The sequence below is a fragment of the Oculina patagonica genome, chromosome 12 (genome assembly GCF_052425735.1).
Source record: "Oculina patagonica isolate OP01 chromosome 12, crgOcupat, whole genome shotgun sequence".
Taxonomy (NCBI): domain Eukaryota; kingdom Metazoa; phylum Cnidaria; class Anthozoa; order Scleractinia; family Oculinidae; genus Oculina; species Oculina patagonica.
Window position 1 is genome coordinate 32,301,752 of NC_135769.1, and position 19,824 is coordinate 32,321,575.

Here is a 19,824-nt window from a genome sequence, read left to right on the forward strand (position 1 = left end):
ATTGGTTTAGCTGTTGAGGTTTCCCCTTCATCAGAGCTAGCAAGCCCTTCGATTACCTTAACGGCTTTTGAAAGCAGATCCTTTACCACGAAAACGTTCTTCTCCGCCATGTCATGTCAACCTTCGAAAAAAGGCGGGAAAATAATGAAAATCAATGCCTAATAATGCAACAAGGTGACTAATAATAAAACATTGTGCCTAATAATAATAAACTGGTGCCTAATACAGTCGAAGCTCTCTTAACGGACACTCTCGTAAGCGGACAGCTCTACTTACGGTCGCCTTGTCTGAAACCCCGTTTTTACTCCCATACAAACTCTGTATTTTTACATTCTCGTAAGCGGACATTCCCGTAAGCGGCCGCGGACACTTTCAGAGATTACGATTTAGACTTTTTCTTTGTTTTTATTCTCCCGTAAGCGGACAGCCCAAAGAAAATCCTATTGACAACCTCTGAATCTTGTTTTTATAAATCAACTTCACATCGCCATTCGTCACAATGATTTTAAAGTAATTACAGAACCATATTTCAGTGTTTGTTTTGTCGTCATCCACGTTCGTCCGGTTATTGTTAGCTGGGCAAGCTCCCGTAAGCGGCCATCTTTCCCCTTCACTTTTAGTGGCCGCTTACGAGAACCCTTCTCGTAAGCGGCCAGCTCCAGTTACGGACACTTTTTTCGCGTCCCGAGGGTGTCCGCTTACGAGAGCTTCGACTGTAATAAAACTTTGTGGCTAATAATAATAAACTGGTGCCTAATAATAAAACATTGTGCCTAATAATAATAAAACAATAATTTTGGCGGTAATGGCATAATAATTGCAATATTGTATTGAGCTGCCGTTCTTTCCTAGAACGGAAGCAAAATGCTCATTTCCGTTCTGGTGACGTCACTAAGAATGTACGAGTGCGGCTTCGCACTATTTAGTTCATCGTCGTTATGAAGTCGGCATTTCCGAAAGCAAAGCAAGGTGAGTTCCTGTGAGCGCGAATTTTACGGAACTTGAAAGTACAATCTCATATTTTCCTGCTAGAGCACTTCAAGATACAGGCCAGTTTGTCCTTAAACGATTTGTTTATCAAATATAAACTCAAGAGTGAATATTTTGAAGACGTTTGGACTTCTCGTGTGATATCATTCGACCGCAGTTTGACAGGTCAAACATGACATTTGATATGATAATGGTCACGACGTCTTCAGATGAGTGTGTTGGTTCATGTATTCACGAATTTATTTGAACAATTGGGGACGTTTGCCTTGGTAAAATACTCCACAAGTGTTAGTGCAAGTTTCTACAAAGCTAAAGTTGACGTTGGAGCGGTGCTTTTGCCATTTTGGCTGGAATAATCTTCTAGAAATCGCTGTGAAAGTAATACTTAAAGGCGATGGAAGAAGAAAGATTGGTTTCAGATGAATCAGGGTAAGTGCATTATCTCTTGTAGTTATTGCGGTAAAATGCGTGTAACTTTAATTTCGAGTTATAAACAAGTTTTTAATTTAGAACGGTTAAATGTTTGCAACCTATTAAGCTTATAATTGCAAAAATACAATGACCATTGTAGCTGGATTTTTCGAAAGTTTGAAAACCAGTGCATTTCAAATACAATAAGCTTACTGTGTTTATTGCGCTTTTGTCAGTGCTTAATAAAAACATTTTAGCTCATAAGTTCTGCATAATGTAGTGCTATTTGAACGGTAATTAAATGAAGCTTATTAGACAGAAGCAAAATATCGGTTTAGTTCCCAGTGTTTACAAGGCGGCAAAACCTGATTAATGAACTTTTGCCTGCTAAAATTTTTTAACAATAGGTGTCGAAATGAAAACAAAATGGTTGTATTTACTGTATTTGGATTGTACCCTCAAGCTGGGCCCTCTATGTGAATTGGCGTTCAAAAGTGTCATTTTCCGTTACTGGCAGTGTTTGCAATAATTTGTAAGAAATATTTTTTTTGAGGCAGAATCTGCAAATACATCTTGTTGCTAACACCTGTTTTATCTGCTTTTAAAGGAGAGGTGTCTGCTGTCAGCTGATAATAGTACAGTGGAATTTTATTTTTCTCATACCCTAAATTTTTCAAACCTCTCGATAACTCAACCCAAAAGTTGTCTCTCTTACTTCCGTCGAACATTGCAATGTTACTCCTCCCCCTAAGTTTGTTTCCCTGGGAGGTTTGAAAATCGGGATTCCACTGTTATTACTGTTTGGGAATCTAGGTTTTATGCACGCCAAATAAGTAATAAACAATATTTATTATATAAACATCAGTGAAATACCAGGAAATCTTTCGCACGAAAAAATCATATCTTCACACGCGAAAATAACAGGTTATTTTCACATGTGAAGATATCGATTTCGAAACATTTTCTGACAAGTTTGCCCTGTTTCAATGCTGAATGAACCAAAGTAAATCGATATTGCGCTCACTCGTGAGATATCGATTTGAACACTCGAAGATAAATTTCATATCTCCGCGCAACCATGTACTATCCTCTATATATATGGGGAAAATAAAAAAAATGTAATGAATTAATGAATACTCTAACTTTACAACTTGGTAGGAGTCTTGAACAATTTGTTGCTGTGTGGGATTTTGAACCATCAAAAAAGGATGAATTGGGATTGTCAAAGGTAAATTAAAGGGTCAATTTAAACATTTAGCCCAGAACAGCCAAGGCATAATATCCGCTGAGAGAGCAGTAAGGACGAGTCATTCTTAATAAACGAAGTCAGGCAATATAGCACAAACCAATGCAAGTAGCAACTGAGGCTTTGATGAGGCTTTGCTATGTTGTTCTATCATAGGCTATGCTCTCTGCTAATCCTGGCTAATTTTATCAGATATGTCCAGGATTGAACGCTAATGAGATGCACGTTCCTCATGACAGGCATCACAAAGTGTCCTCATTAATAAAAGTTCACCAAAACACACCAAAATCTATCATATATGAAGTAATATGGAAATGTCAAACAGCGCAGTCAAACATGAAGTACTCATTAAACAATACCTGCGTTCAATCCTGGACATAAGTGAATTTTATTAGCCAGGTTTAAAGCAGCTGGGGGCAGCGCTCGTGCTGAGCCCTGGGCCCTAGCTTGATCTGCAAGGGGTTCAACCCCTGATGATGTTTGCCACAGGGTGAAATCACTCACATGCTTTCCCGTTTGTTTCATCTTGTCCCTCCCACCTCACCCATATATATTTGGTTACCCCTCTCCACAACAACTGTGTGGTGTGAAGTGCTGGGCTTTGTTCTGGTTGCTGGCATACCACAACCAGTTCCCCCAAGCACTGGGAGATCGTGGGTACCAGTCCGGCACGAGCTACCAATGCTGCAAGTGGCTGTTTTAATTACCTCTTGTAAGACCTGCAAACTACATTTCTCTTCACTGCCTGTCCATAATTAAATAATTATTTTATTTGGTTGTTTTCTTTTTGCTTTATTCTGGAGACCAGGGTAGGAATTAATTATCCTGAATCATGATCTTTTTTCAACTACTCTACCTTTAAGTTTTCTCCCTGTGTTAAAGTATAAGAGAAGAACAGTTTTTATCATTTAACATATGCTTTCAAAATTTTATTTATTTTTCTTTCTTTGAATTTTGAAATACTTTTAAATGGCAGTTTTTTTGCATGCATTTTTTTTTCAAAATGACAAAAAGTATGGTATTATACAAAGCTACCTATAAACTACATGTGTTTATTTGTAATTCTTTATACCAGGGAGATATTGTATTTGTGGTTAAGAAGTATCAAGATGGCTGGTATAGAGGAATACGATCAAAAGATTTTCAGGTACAATACATGTTGAGTGTTGAATAATTATTTAGCTTTGTTACAATATGCTGTTCAAGGAAATATCCATACCCACCACATGACAGGTCACTGAAAATTCTGAGGATAAGGGAGGGCGAGAGGGAGTTTCAAAAGACAGAGTTTAAAGTGTATATGACATGAAAAATATTTCCTGCTTATTTAAAAGGCCTTTTGAAATTCAGTAGAATGACGTTTTTCTTTTTGAAATATCTTTTTTTGTTTCAGAGATATTGACGTTTTTGTATTATGCAAATTAGATCAGTGATGACGTCATAAGAATTGACTCTGGCTACGTTTACACGGACACGGTTTCATTTGTAACCGCATCGAAAGCGATGCGGTTATGCCTTTCGTTTACACGGCACCGATCGAGACCACTACTGTAATCGGGTCGTTTTGAAAACGCTGTCAAAAGTGGAGCGTTTTCAAAACGATACGGTTTCGTTGTCGTGTAAACGGTCAAAAACGGCGAAACCGCATCGATTTGAAAACGGCCATGTATTTTGGCACGAACTAAAAAAAAAAATGGTAAAATACTGAATAAATAATATCTCTAAAACTATTAAAGCAGTGTTCTTGAAACTTGGCACCACAAATGTGCATCACAAAAGAAACAAAATGTCACTCTTAGGGCTGTTGCCATGACAACAGTTTTGCCGCTGGTGCTGTCTCAATAAAAACTGAAATTCCCAGTTTTTGTCTTAACCAAGAACCATCTAGCGCAGCCAAACCGATGGTGGGAATTAAGGCAATATGGGAACTATGTCTGTTCTAAGCGGGACCCTTTGTCTCACTTTAGAGGTCAGATATGGAGATATTTGTCTTTTTGACAGAGAGAGACTGGAGCTGAAAGAGTTGCTATGGCAACAATACTAAGGGTGTCACTTTGTTCCTGTTGTGATGCACATTCGTGGCCCCAAGTTTTAAGAACACTGCTTCAATATTTCCAGAGATGTTTTTTATTCAGTATTTTACCATTTTTAGAGTCAATTTTTATGATGTCATCGCTGATCTAATTTGCATAATACAAAAACGTCAATATCTCTGAAACGTAAAAAGATATTTCGAAAAGAAAAATGCAATTCTTCTGTATTTCAAAAGGCCTTTCAAATAAGCAGAAAATATTTTTCATGTCATATACACTTTAAAGGAAAGTATGAATCGTAATTGCAAATTACCGGAAGGTTTGGAGGAGAGGAAGTTCAAGCTTAACACCTTCCTTGAGAGCAGGCTTTTAGCCAGGATTTAAAAAGTGGGAGCCCAAAATTTTTATAAGGCCTGACTTTGTGGACCCAAAGGAGGGCCTGAGAAGCATGCAAGATGTTGTGAGTTATGAGTGCAAAGGTATCTAAAGATTTCCAAATTTGCTAAAAAAAAAAACCCTCTGTATACAGCTATTCATATTAATTTTCTCTGAAAAGTGGCCATTAATAGGACTCCTGGACTCCCACCTGGCTTAAAGCTTGTATGAGAGGGCCATAGATGTTTTCTAGGACAACATAACATGTCGTCACCTCTTTTGTTTTTTTAATTTGCCTGATCCTGTTTAGCTGATCAGCTTTGTTATTTGCTGCATGCTCAGGCCTTGTCTTAATTTGAGAACATGACTCATTTGTTGAAGAATATATACCCATAATAATTATTGTAATATGTAGATCAGTCCAACTTAAATCATCCAGCCAAATTGTCTCAGTTTGAACTAACATTTCTCTGTCATCACCAGGCTGGGTGCTTTCCTGGGAATTTTGTCATGAAGGCATCAGGAGAAGTTGGAAATACTGACTGGTAAGATGAGATCAGAAATACATCAAATTTATAAAGGTCAGGGGATGACTTCAAAGGGTTCACTCAGCAAATTGGTTTCCTATACCTAATTGTACAAGTCATGTAAAAACATTGTTTATCCTAGCCTTGGTACACTCTTTTTTTTTTCTATAAGAATCTAGTTTATACGAATATCGAGGTTGAAATTTGCGAATTTTAAAGAATATTTTAATAATAAACCCGAGGCTGAGATTTTGAAAAGAATACAGTTTCTAGTTGAAACAAAATCAGGTATTTTCATTTCCCTCACTTTATCTCTGTGAGGAGTGCTTTGTTTAAAGCCAAAACGGCTAGGCTGCACCGAAAAGCAATGGTACATGTACACAATGTAACACGATACAGATCTGGACACCAAAAACTTGTAATTGATAACCCAATACTTGCTAAAACGGAAATGTCAAACGGTATTTTCTAAGAATGTTCATAAGAATATTTCAGCCTAAAATCGGCAGAAAAATAAGAATATTCAGCCTGGGTCGGAAAAACTGTATTCTTATAAAAAAAAAAAAAAAAAAGAGTGTAATCATTCTTTTGCCATTTTGTTACAAGTGTGACCTTGTTCTCAGTACATGATCTGGATCCAGGTAATTTGGGATATTTTTGCTCTTGGCCAGGGCTATCGGGTCACGTACATACTGAAGAATGCCAATATTTTGGGAGCTAAATGTAAACTGGAGTGGACTACCATAAAAATTAAGGTGATTAGCTCAGACAAAGGTTTAACTTGTAATAAATAAATTCGCTCTCCCATTTCTTCAGGCAAGAGGTGTCAGAGAATCTCTCATCTTCCCCAACAACAGAGGTCAACTCAAAAATTTTAGAAGATTTAGAAAATGATCGAACTAATTTGACCTCAGAGGGCTGTTGTGAGACAAATGACCAATGTAAGGATATGGAACACCGGCAGCCAGATATCAATCAAAATGGCGTGCACAGAACTGATTCGATTATCAGTGGTAATGCCAGTCCTGGATCATTCACTTCATTTCATGGGTTGAATATACTTGCTGAACAAATGGGACAGGATGGAGAAGGTAACGTAGAGAATTTATTTATAATAGAGTGTTTTGCACTTGAGTGTTGAAAGTAATTGGTTTTGCATTATTATGTTAGTGATTGGTTTAAAAAATTCATGGCACTTTCTTAACTGACCAGAAGTAAAACCAAAGTCAATCATGGCTCACTCACATGCATTTTCTTCAAGGGTTGATTTGATCCCTGGTCAGGATTGTTTGTGTCCTTTGTGATGACCCAGAATGATTACTTTTGGTATTGGTTTTACAAAACTCGATTAAAAACTATCACTTCTGTTGGTTTCAAAAATTTCATGATTACGCAGGTACCCATGTTTAAAATTGTGCAGTCATACTTTTTAGGTGGTCAAGATAGATCAGGCTCAAAAAATGGTCCCTTTCAGAAGTAAAAAAAAAACGTGAGCGACGACCAGATGGGTCTCCTTAAGGGGTTTATGTATTTTTTTGTTATAGGACAGTGTTAAAGGTATTAATTGAAAGTTGATCTGCCCTTAACAGACCTTACTTTTATCATGTATGTAAAAGTTTTCAATTTTTTGGACTGACTTTTTTGTGTTATTAAAATTCTTGCAAGATGAAGGTGAAGTCCAGCCATCTAGTAAGGAAGTCACTGTTAGGTTATTGTAACCATCATAATTACTATTTCTATTCACTAAAACAATTGCAATCAAATAAACACACAAAAAATATGTTATCATGCTTTCTGTTTTTAAACTGTAGAATCTGAGGAACGGAAAAGAACTAGAGCTGCAATGGTATGTTGCATTAGTACATTCTTAGCAGTATTGATCGATAAGCATTCTGTGATTAAATCAAATATAAAAAATGTTGCAGTTAATTTTTGATCTCAGTTAAATTTTTATTTAAACTAGTTATTTATTTTATAACTATTTTTTTTATACATGTACTAGGTTAATAAGTAGAGAAAGATAATCACCTCCCCTCCTTTGCAGTGTTCTCCCTAGGTATTTAAGGCCAGGCGGGCCGCCTAGCTTGATTCACAGGAAAATCGTTGCCGCCTGGCTTAAAAATTGAAGATGTAACACAACATAACCCTACTGTTTGAGATCTGGAACGGGAATTCCTTTCCATAAGCAAAGACAAAATCACTTTTTTACTGTGTTTTCGCACCTTTAATATCATTTTAAATGTCATTTACCCTTGCATTAATGTGTTTAAATCTGTGAGTGTGATGCATTCGTTTTGTTGAGCAGAAGCTACCCTTAGTTTTATCAAATTGCTACAGAAACACAACAGCACTTCAAGGTGCCGTACATGGAACACTAAACGAAGTTATCGTGTTCGTATAAAGAATGGTGAACTCAGCTGAACTTACTTTGAAAAAAAAAACACAAAAAAGTGATAGTAACGTGGGGGAACAACTTCCGCAAATCAGGTTTTGACGGCATTTAAAAATCACAGTCAGATTACCGCCTGGCCTTCCCAAAATCCTAGGGAGAACACTGCTTTGATGTCTTATAATCCCCCCCCCCCCCACCATCCTTTAGTTACTATCCCAACCTTTGCTATCTGCTATTATCCCCATCCCCTAACTACTGTCATCGGGTTTTTGACTTACCTGCACTAGATTTATACTTTCAACCTCTGGATTTGCTGTCCAACCCTTTAATCCACTTTGCCACATAGGAAACGTTGGGTGAACCACTATTTTTTGAAAAAATATGACTCAAACCCATACCCTAACCCTATTATTTACCTAGTATAAAAATCAGCTAGTTAGAAAAAACTTAGGTACTAGTTAATATAATAAAAACATTAACTGAGATCAAAATTAACTACAACATATACATATACTAAAATATTAATTAACTGAATGTCAGAGGTCTTTAATTTAAACATCTACATGTGTAATGTTATGAGTAAGGTGTTCATTTGGGTAATAATGTTATCCTTGTTCTCCAGGAGCTCCTGACATCTGAGGTTTCTTATTTCAATGGCTTAAATCTATTATCTGGGGTTAGTATCCTTCATTTACAAATTTCATCTTAATTTATGTACTATTAGCTGTCACAAATTCAAAGAAGAAATCTTGGGAGAAATAATTACTTTCAATTGTCATTTAATTGTATTTTATTCCTCAGCATTACATAAGACCACTTAAGAAGCTTCGTATAATATCCAGTGAAGATCTGGAAAGAATATTTGCTAATGCAGAGGTAAGGGTCTTCCCATCTGTCATTTTATTTCTTGTAATGTCAAGGTTGTGTTCATTGGTTTTCAGAGTTCAGAAGTATTGAGCTGTTAATTTGACTTCAGGAGTATTGAGCTGTTAATTCATTAGCTAGCCTGCTTAATAGTGTTATTTGTCTTAGTCTTTAGAGAAAATAAGTAAAGAACTGGTTGCTAAACTTCAAGCACGTTTGGCACGCTGGGATGTTAATACAACTCAGATTGGTGACGTCCTTGGAGAAATGGTAGGTTATGATAAGTATTACATACACTTGCATGTACAGTACATGTGTGTTTGTGTGCATGTGTGTTTTATTTAATGTGTTCAATGGCATGCATGTATTTCTTGGTTTAAAATTATCTTAGGTTTAAACATTTTTAATTAACCAGTTCTATTAGGTGTTATTTTTCTTTGTTTTAGATAATGACAATGAATGTATAAGACCATAGAAAATAAAAGTAAACTGGTTTGGAAAAAAATTAAACCAAAGACATGTAAAAACAATAAATTGAAGCATTACTTATGATTTTGAAGATAACAAAAACGTGGTGTCATCCGCCTCAGTTTTGAAGGTTTTTGACAGTTTTGTCTGACTTGTGAGCTCTGTTCAAAATACTCATTAATTCTTTTTTTTTAGTTTTCGTACTTGATGATGTTTGAGCCATATTTTAAGTCAAGGAAGAGAGGCAATGAGGTACTGTTGTATACAAGTGTACATGCAGGCCATGTATTGCAGTACATGTATTTATAACTGAAGTTGTTTATATGCAAAGTCTGTGGTCTGGTACAGGAACAAGTGACCTTCCCTGAGCAGGTAGTATGAGGAATTGACAAGGATTGTAGTAGACGGTTTCATTAAGGCAGTCTGCACTTGATGATACATTGGGAAAAGAATTGAGAGAGTTGGTTTAGAGGAATAAATGTTATGTAAAGTATGCTTACGTAGTATGTTTACAGATAATCTGCTTCTCTAGAATCAGATTGGCTATTGTTTGTTAATTTAAAAAAGTTTACTAAAAATGTTATCAAATTAATAGGTAAAAGCAAAATTGGAACGAAACAATGAGAAGTTCAGGAATTTTTTGGCCAAGGTGAGACAATTTTTATAAGTTTAGACACTAAACAAGTCAGTGTGTTTCAAAATCAGTTTAGTTTTTAACTTGATAACTACTGAAATGTAAATCTACATTTAGAAGCACCTTATTCTATTTTTTTTTTATTGTGGACCTCCCTGAAAACCACTCAGTGACGGAAGCCTCCTCTTGAAAAATTATTTATTCTAATTATTTATTTATTTTTATTAGAGGCAGATTGTTAAGTTTTACTTTTTTTCAGGTCAATTGCAGTCATACTCTGGACTCACTGTTACTTATGCCAATACAGGTACGATCAGACCAGTAACCTATTTACACCTTAGGAGAAGCCACGAGCCAAGCGGCCCACACTGCCGGAGCTTATCCCGGTTTCCGTAGCATTAAGCGGCTAGGAATATTTCTACTCCCTCCTGAATGGGATGCTAGTCCATTGCAGGGTTCTCCCCCAGCATTATGTCGCCGGTACCCATTTATACACCTGGGTGGAGAGAGGCACTATGAGAGTAAAGTGTCTTGCTCAAGAACACAACACAAGTGACCCCGGCCGGGGCTCGAACTCGAACCGCTCGATCCGGAGTCCGGCGCACTAACCATTAGACCACCGTGCCTCCCATTATTTACACCTTATGAAGGTCCTAATTGACACTCATCTGTTTCATTCTTTTTCAGAGAGTTCCCAGATATGAACTTATACTAAAAGAATTAGTAAAAAGAACAAAAGAGGTAAGAGGTTCTGTATCCAGTGGAGTACTCTGTACTCAATCCTTGAAGTCACAACTATTTTGGTTGTATTTTTTAACTGTAGGATCACCCAGACTATGAAAACCTGAAAGAAGCAAAAAGTAAAGCACAAAAGGTAAAAAAAAATGTAACTGTCGTTTTATAGTGGTCATGCACTTAGCTTTGAGATAGCTACGGTAGATAACAGACATGCCACTCACTGAAACAGAGGAACCAAACATTTTAATTGAACATAACATTGTTAAAAATCCCAACTGGCAGAAGACAGACCAGTTGGCTATACACAAAGTGTGACCAAGGATTTGAACTTTGGATGACTGAGAACAAATTCAGCTAGTGGCAGCTGGGTGGAGGGTTTGAATCTGAGACCTTCAGATAACAACACCAGCACCCAAACTACCCAGCCACGCTGCCTCCTTAGGTACACTATATTTAGTAAACATATACTTTGAACAGCGCCTTTCAAGTTTATAGTACAAGGCAAAAACTAACCAGTTAACCTGCTTACATACCAGCTAAAAATATCAGTTGAGAATTTCCTTATTGGAACATCAAGACAACATTCCATAGATGTTGGTAAGAGCTTTATAACAAAACAAAATTTTATGATTTTTTTCCTAATCCACAGACTGCTGAGGCCTTAAACGAGCACATTCGTCAAATAGAGAATGAAACCAAAGTTGTTGAAATTATGAAGAGTTTTCCTAATGATGAATTGGTAATTAAGTTTCATTATCATTCATGAGCTGTTTCATTTGAATGTTTGTTATGTTCTTGTATAGGTTGATTCTTTTATTCATAACTCCAAGCTTGTTCTAGTAACTTTTTTTTATTTTGTATTTTACAGAATCTTATTCGGCCTGCTACCCAAAATGGACAAGGTGATTTTACGTACAATTTAGGTCACCCTTTTTCATGGCTTCTTGTACATTGTGAATTACTGGAAATTTTGGGCTTCAAATCCTTTTGACTTTTAAGAAATATTTAATGGGCAGTTTGTGAAGTGAAAGGCTAAAAGTAGGAGGGGGCCCAGATACAGGTTATTACATAAGGATAAGAGAAAAGTTCATATTAAAAAGTACATTGTACTAAGTCTTACAAGTTTTCTAAGCCTGGGCTTTTAGATATAGGTCTCACATTATTACAACAATCAAACATTAGTCTCGCATGACGACGCATTTCTGGCTGTATCAAATATTTTTAACATTGTCATCTCTTTTCAGGAAAACAGTTCGGAACAGTACGTCTCAGGTAACAATATGCATATTCATACATAGCAGCTTTATCTGGCTTAAAGATAATGCAGTTACCAGTATATATTTGCAGCCTAGCTAACTTCTCGTAACAAGAATTAGCAATTAGGTATTTATTCAGGCTAGGGAAATTAGAGAAAGATAAGTGATACCTCCGTGTGGACCAGTTGTAAAGTTTGAGCTTAAGTGAAAATACTGAACTCTGGTCCTTTGTCTGAGTTATGTAAAAAGAAATTTTAACTCAATTGCAAATTTGCAGTTCAAATTTAAGTTCAAACAAGGTTATTTTTATCTGGTGTTCTCAAATTGCTGAGACATCTTTTTTTCTTTTGTTGTTCTAGGAAACATGAAAGAGACAGGTTGACAAATATATCAAAAAGTCTCAAAAGGTAGGAAACAGAGATCTTTACAAACCTCCAAGTTGTGACCATTTTAGTCGCCATGGCAACTAGAATGTTGGAACTGGCGACTAAATTGTAAAACAAGTCGCCAGCCTGGCAACTACAAGAGGACTGTTCCGGAGCTTGAGCAAAAATTATCATCTGAACTAAAAACTGCTCTGTACATTGGCTATTCTTCTATTAAAACCTACTGGGGACCAGTAAGCTTTGTAAGCTGATCTTTTTATTCTTTTGTTTCTTCCAAGGAAAAATTTTGCAGTAAAATTTAGTTTCATTTGCACTTTTTGGTGCATAGATTCATAGATAGTCACCAAATGGGCGCTAAGGAAAAAGGTTAACTTAGAGGGTTGGTTTATTACATTTACAGTGTTTGTAAATGGTTAGAGAAGAAAATAATATGCATGCACTGACTGGGTGATTCCAACTTATGGCTCTAGGGACAATCCTGGCAAAGACTTGTTATTGATTGTTTTCCTTGTTTATAGGATCTCCCTTCCTCTGATGGACAGCATTGAAACTCAAACATCTCCTAGAGTTCATTACAAATACAGTACAGGCACACTGCCACGTCTTGGTCACCCTCCTGCTGAGAATAGCAGCGACAGTGACAGTGATTCAGATACTGCCCCATTAGGAGACACATTTATCACTAGGTAATTAAGTTATTGCAAGACAAAATAAATTTCAAAATGTTTCAAATACTGTTAACAATATTCAGTTTAAATGACCAACTGGGTAGCCTTGATTTCTAGTTGTTTAGATGTCAGTGAAATGCAGGCTGCAGACAACTTGGCTTGAAAATGAGCATACATGTGGGGTGCTTTATTTTATCTTCCAATCTTGGTCATCAGCTGCTTTTATTCCAGGGAGGGAAAACCTTTATTTAAATCACTGATTAAAAAGATGATGATGATGATAAAAACAAGACTTCAAAAAAGAAACTTAAAGTTATCGGACAAAGATGCATGTCATTTTTATTCTGATCTTCAACAAGTAAACATATCATGCCTGTTTAAGAATTTTTAATCAAATCAACTGCTGAAAGTAATGTAGGATGTCTCTGATTTCTTTTCAGTACATTCATTTATGAGGGTGAAGTTGAACGAGTAACCAAGAAAGCCACTGGTTCTAGTGAAGGAGGAATGGTACATGAAACAGTTGAAAGGTCAGGAAGCTAATTCACAACTGTTCACTTCTTCATCTTCAGTGAGAAAGACATGGGTGTTAAGTCTAGTAAAATAGCAGTGAAGGAAGGGGAAACTGATATCAGGGAGCAGGATATGGGTTGGTGTTAATTGGTCATGGAATAAAGTTACAGGGGGACATTTTATTAGCCAAAGCTGTCACTCATTGGATCCAGATGGGAGGCTATTTCAAGAATAGTACAATTTTGTGTAGACTTATAAGGTGAAGATCTATCTGCACAGCCACCCCAAAGAAATTTTGTTTACTAGAGTGCATATGATCGTCAGTTAATCGTTAAAAAGGTACTTCTGACATGTAAATAGTACATGCTTCCAACTTCCAGAGGGCACGCATTTTTCTAGTCATTCTGTGCTATGGGTACATTGGAATTAAGCACCAGCAGAGTGTAGCTTTAGAGATCTTGATTAATATTTATAGGAATGTGATGACCTCATTCATGATGATGTGCTCAGGTGTCCTTGTAGATGAGGTTTAAGAGGAGAATTTCAATCTGACTAGCTAGTAATTAAATTTATTTTTTTTTTATCTTTCAGACATCTTTTCTTATTTAATAATGTCTTGTTAGTTGGCTTGGTAAGTTTAACAGTTCTTCTCCCGAAAGAACTTCATGTTTCTAGTGCTTTTAATTATTGATTATATATTTTAAAAGGTTTCTCTGACAGTGACTTATATTGTAACTGAAATGAGTATTTTTTGTTTGTTAAAGGCATCAGAAAATCTTATAACAGGGAAGAAATCTTATAAACTCAAGGACAGCGTTTGTCTTGCACAAGCTTGGGTTACGGCACCAAGTGCATACTATAACAATCCACCAAACAATAGTAAGTCACAATACAAGTAACTAACAGACTGTATTACAATTTAATGAGCCAAGACCATTGTTAGTTTAAATATATTTTCCTGATTGTTGCTATGATTTGTTATTAAATGTTATCTGTTTTTAACCTAAACTTACTTATATGTTTATTTGTTTCCTTAGTAATAACTTCAATTTTTTTTTAATTTCAGTGTTCATTTTGGGAACACCAACACAAATTTACAAATTTTTAGCACCATCTGGAAGTCAAAAAGAGAAATGGGAGAATAAACTGAAAAAATATATTGAGAAGGAAAAACAAGCATTTGTTGAGGTAAGTTAAACATAAAATTTAATGGAAACAAATGCTTACATTGTGATGAGAATAGGGTATGGGTTTATGTCATCCCGATATCATTATGGCCAAACATCATGATAATTCTTTATATTGGTTACTTGCAGTCCTTCAAAGGATTGCCTATACCAGATGAAGAATTCCTGGCAGTATCAATAGATGCTAAAATTGATTATCACCAAACAGTTGACTTAGGTAAGGCAACTTGAATATCTATCCACACTATTATTTAAATAACTGTCATGTTAACTTTACACTGTATTCTGTTCTATGTTTAGTGTTGTTCTATATGCTTTGCTTAAATATTTTCCCAATAGAATTTATATACTATTCAATTGTCATATATTTTCTGTGTTATATCCATGTAGCTTCAGAAATGTATTCGTGAAGGTATTTTTTGTATTCAGGACACCATTATTTTAATACAAATAAATTCTGACTTTTTCCTTAGAATTAAACCTGAGACAGAGTGAGGAAGTGTTGATTATAGGAATCAAATCTGGCGATCTGTGGCTTCCAGTAAGTCAAATTAAAGTATAGTACTTAATTAATAATTTGTAAGTGCAAGAATGTGAATTATGCACTATTTTTTTTTTAAAAAAAAATACTTGTTGCCAAACATTCCTTGTTGTTTTAACTTTTTGTTTGCTGTTATAGGGACTGTATTCTGAGAATGTTTGTGAACTTGAGTTAGCATGGTAAGTGTTATGCTGTGGATATTTTATTTAACAAGCAAAAAAAGGCTGTTTTTATTCCTTTCTGTGATGCTTTACCTCATTTTCACTTGTAATAATTTGCTGTCAATTAACATCAAACTTGAGTAAATTATACTCATAAAGGATATTTTTTTTGTTCTTCAGGTGGCCTGGACTTTACAAAGGAAGATTTGGTTGGTTTCCAGGTAAGAAGTTATTAAAAACCAACCAACCACCAATCCAGGGATGTAAGGGTAGCTAAGATTCCCAACAGGCAAAATTTTCTTGATCACAGGCAGAAAGTTTTGATTCACATTAAAAAAAAGATCTAACCAGACACAATCTTGTAGCCAGATCAATCAAGTCCTCAGGTGGTATTTTTTCCATGTACATCCCTACCGGATCACTCACTATCTCAATCGTATTCAAAATTGTGTACAAAAGGCCATTTTCATGACTGTAGACTACATGTATCTCATAACCACACAGTATAACCGTTGTAGAGAGAACTGCTCATAACAATTTCCTTAACGAATTTATATGCCGACATAATAGGCTAGTATGATTTTTACAACCACAGTGTTAGGATGTGACTTGGATCCCAGCTATACATGTAGAGTTGCATCTAATGTCAGCTTTCTTTTTTTCAGCTCATTGTGTTACTGGGCCTGATGTGACAACACTTACTGCCACAAATGAGGTGAGTTGAATTTATTTACTAGTGAGACATTAAAGTACTTGCATAATTTGCCAAGATTAACCAGTGTTTAACTCCAGTTTTTGTGACAAAAGTAATGTTGGACAGTAAAAATATTTACGTGGCTTACTGGCTGTTGGTTTCAAGATAATAATGATTGCTGTTTTAAAGTTTTTTTTGTCTTTTTTTAATTTTTAATTTTTAGTTTCATCCCATTCCTGTGGCAGTGGCACTGAATGGTATAAAGAGGAAAATGATGGACTGGGTAAGTAAAATTATACTCTTCTGTGTTTTATAATAAACAGAAGACACAGTTGACAAAGTAATGAGTATTGTTTTTTAGGTCTGGGCTAAAAGACTTTTCAATAAAAATGATGTTTACTAATCTTTGTTTGTAGTGGAAATACTATTTTGTTTGGACAATTATTTCAATTTTTGAGTACTCCCAACAAAATTCAATTTTTGACAGACTGGCAGCAAGCTTAAAGAACGTGTTATTCAAGATATGACAATGCTAAAGATCTTTAAGCCAGACAAGACTTTTAAGGTAAGCAGTTATTGTGCATTTTGATCTCTGAAACACTGACCTATTAATCAACAATTTATTATTAAAAGAATTAATTGTTAAAAGAAAGGATAGTGCAGTTAACGTATTGATATTTTTTTTTATTTTTCAGACATGTAAAATAGAGCCAGGCTTTACGATTGCAGATGTCATGCTGTAAGTCACATTAAATAAAATTTGTATTGCACTGGAGCAAATAAACAAAATTAGTTCAAGTTGGAAATGTTATTTTGTTTTATTCATTGCCTTTAAGTTAGGCTATGTTTACAAGAAATGGACCAGAACCATTCCGAACAGTCCGAAAATCGGACCGGATCCGTTCCAGACTGGTCCTGTGTAAACATAGCCTTAAACCTAGTCTATGTCCAAAAGCTGATAGATACTGTACTAGGCAGGTAGATTGTTGTGATTAGCAGAATCTGTTGTTTTAAACCATGAGGTTTTTTACACCGTCTCATTGTTCTATTTGTGCAGCCAATATACCAGACACAGGAGTTTTGTTGGAGGTCAGATTGATGCTTCAGTGTTGGAAATGTGGGAAGAATCAGTAGATGGCTCTGGTGAGTATATATGATACTTGTAAATGGTTAAAATAATAAACACCAGATTTTAGCAACCTTATCTTGTGCACTCAGTATTGTCATTGTCATCATCATCATCATCATCATCATCATCATCATCATCATCATCATCATCATCATCATCATCATCGTCATTGTCATCATCATCAGTCTTTATCATCATGCCATGGCCGGGGACGTAAGGCCTCCTTTTGTGCACTCATTGTCATTTACCTTAAGCTGTCCCCTCCCCCACCTAATTTCTAAGATGATCAGCAAATAAAGCAGAAATAAACTAGATACTTCATTTATTACAAGTGACAATTGATTTGTTTAGCACTGTTAGTTTATGCTGTCAGGTGATAAAAATATAATCTTCATTTTTTAATTGGGCATATTACCCTGTTATACTTGTGTAAAATACAATCATTTCTGACTTGATTTTGTTACTATCACTTGTCACAGCTTTGTTTTTTTTTTATATTTTCTCAGTACACAGGTGTCTAGATCCTATAGAGAAGCTTAGCAACATTTTTGCAATGTGGGGAAAATATCAGGTAAGGTTCTTACATGCATCAAAAATATGTATTTGACTTGGTTACAAATTAAGTCATACATCCTAATACTGACATTTTAGTTGCCCAGGTACAAAGTATTGCTAGACCTCTGGTTTTACAATTTCAACTTAGATCTCCGCAATTTAGTATATACTAAAAAGGTGGATAGCGCTTTTGGCGTGCACTGATTGGCTACTCAAACTCAGAATATCCTTGCTATTCACCTCCGAGCAATGCGCACAAGAAAATTGTAATCTTTGAAAGGGAAAAACTAGTCAAAAATCAGGCTAGTGGTGGATTCACTAGACACCTTCACTTCAGTGAATAGTTGTTAATATAAACCTATTAACTTTTTTTATGTGCTTTATCAGGATAAGATGAAGCTTGTTGTTCACAATATTAGGGACAGACAGAGGAAACAATCTGGGGACAAGAAAGAAGACAAACAAGAACCTCCTACTGGACTACTCATCTCCATTGATTAATAAAACACATTCACCCAAGAATTTGTTGTAATCCTCCATTTATATGTTATATTGTCATAATTTTATTAAATAACTAGTTAAATATTTTTGTTTAGAGCTTAAATTATGTTGGTTATGAAGCATGGATTTAAGAACATTCAAAAATGATAATTAAGGAGTAAAAAGATCCTCGATACTGTAAGAAATAATGAGTGTACCAAGTAAACATGCAGTCAAGATATCGACTGGCAAGCACTTCTGCAAACTTTATATGCTAGTTTTATAGTCATACTTATTCATTATTCATTCCAAATTGAACAACAATATTTTTATATTAGTTATTATATGAATCAAAATAATTTCACACACAGAATTAATTATTTTTAACATTTTTAAACAGAGGATTTTATTCACAATAATATTTCAAGAAAGGACGCAATAGTTATGAGATAAACAAAGTATAATAATTAGATTTTAATTATGTTATAATTGTTATAATTGTAGGAAATAAAATAAATGATCATCACAATATTTAGACAGGAAAACCACATCAATGTGTTAAACATTATTTTGGCCCCTGGCGAATCATTCTTTGAAAGCAAAGTTAGTTTTTTCTTCGAATTTCCTATAACTTTCAATCAATTAAATAAATAAATAAATTACGGGTGTATCTGCCAGAACTATGTACAGCAAAATACCTACAATCTATTTTTAGGAAGTGATATTTTGATATAGTTTCATTGAAGGATTGGGAAAAAATTATTTGAAATGTGGGATATGGGGAAAAGTTTCATTATTGTCTTTCAAAATTCATATAAGTGCAGTTTGTAGTCTGTTTTCAGCCAATTATTATTTTGTAGATTTTTGATTTTCTTTATATTTTACTATACTTTTTCAAGTAAGTTGTTCCTAAACAAACAAAGAAAATTTTTCAAAGTAGTAGTCTCAGACGTAGTGTCTATAAAAATTCTTGTAGTATTGTTAGTATATTCACAATAAAAATGAAAATTTTTCAACTTAGTTGCATTGTGTAAGTTTTAAAGACTTGGCCCTCTCACCCACTTTTTTACTGACAGTTTCAAAAATCTTGTAGATAGAATCCAATAATTACTTCTTTTTTTTTTAAAGTCCAACTATCAACTTGACAAGTATTAACTACATTTATACCATGCCATAGAGGCCCTATGCGCCAACTTGGCGCCAGGGGACAGGTGAAGGTGAAGGTGATACCATGCCATAGAAAATACAGCCAATCAGAATACAGGAAAGCCATTGTATACTCGACGGTATTCAACCCAACCTTCCCATCGTGCGCTGCAATTGTATTCTCGACGAAATTTAGTAAGCTTATTTTCTATGGCACGGTATAAAATAGTTACACAACACTTTCTTGTGGTATACTATGGAAATTATATCCCACTTGTCAATTGTATTTTCTTGGTATACACACGAGCCTTTAGGATATTTCATAGTATACCACTCGAAAGCGTTGCATAACTAGTATGTATCTTAATATCTCAAGAATGTCATGGTACACTGTTTAAAATTTTGGTAACCTCGTACGAGCAGTGAGCCA

The 19,824-nt window shown here is 35.2% G+C and overlaps 1 protein-coding gene across 1 annotated transcript; it reads left to right on the forward strand.

The window, feature by feature from the left end:
* Positions 1–864: 864 nt before the first annotated feature.
* LOC144633188 (uncharacterized) lies at positions 865–19,258 on the forward strand. Its single transcript, XM_078491998.1, has 34 exons — positions 865–1,419; positions 2,560–2,629; positions 3,723–3,794; positions 5,539–5,600; positions 6,399–6,673; positions 7,394–7,428; positions 8,597–8,650; positions 8,776–8,850; positions 9,007–9,108; positions 9,502–9,558; positions 9,902–9,955; positions 10,200–10,247; positions 10,628–10,681; positions 10,764–10,814; positions 11,328–11,417; positions 11,547–11,580; positions 11,923–11,950; positions 12,294–12,341; positions 12,839–13,006; positions 13,429–13,518; positions 14,093–14,132; positions 14,266–14,380; positions 14,568–14,689; positions 14,818–14,905; positions 15,162–15,229; positions 15,368–15,408; positions 15,571–15,611; positions 16,056–16,105; positions 16,308–16,367; positions 16,572–16,649; positions 16,780–16,823; positions 17,142–17,227; positions 17,720–17,784; positions 18,156–19,258. Exons 1-34 carry the CDS (start codon positions 1,385–1,387, stop codon positions 18,267–18,269), a joined length of 2,514 nt encoding a protein of 837 aa, XP_078348124.1. The 5' UTR covers positions 865–1,384; the 3' UTR covers positions 18,270–19,258.
* The last annotated feature ends 566 nt before the right edge of the window (positions 19,259–19,824 follow it).

Bases quoted from the DNA above. Each gene is read 5' to 3' on its own strand.
- LOC144633188 (XM_078491998.1), top strand. From the start codon at position 1,385: ATGGAAGAAGAAAGATTGGTTTCAGATGAATCAGG. The intron at 3,795-5,538 runs GTACAATACATG...TGTCATCACCAG, and splicing joins TACGATCAAAAGATTTTCAG to GCTGGGTGCTTTCCTGGGAA. The intron at 6,674-7,393 runs GTAACGTAGAGA...TTTAAACTGTAG, and splicing joins AATGGGACAGGATGGAGAAG to AATCTGAGGAACGGAAAAGA.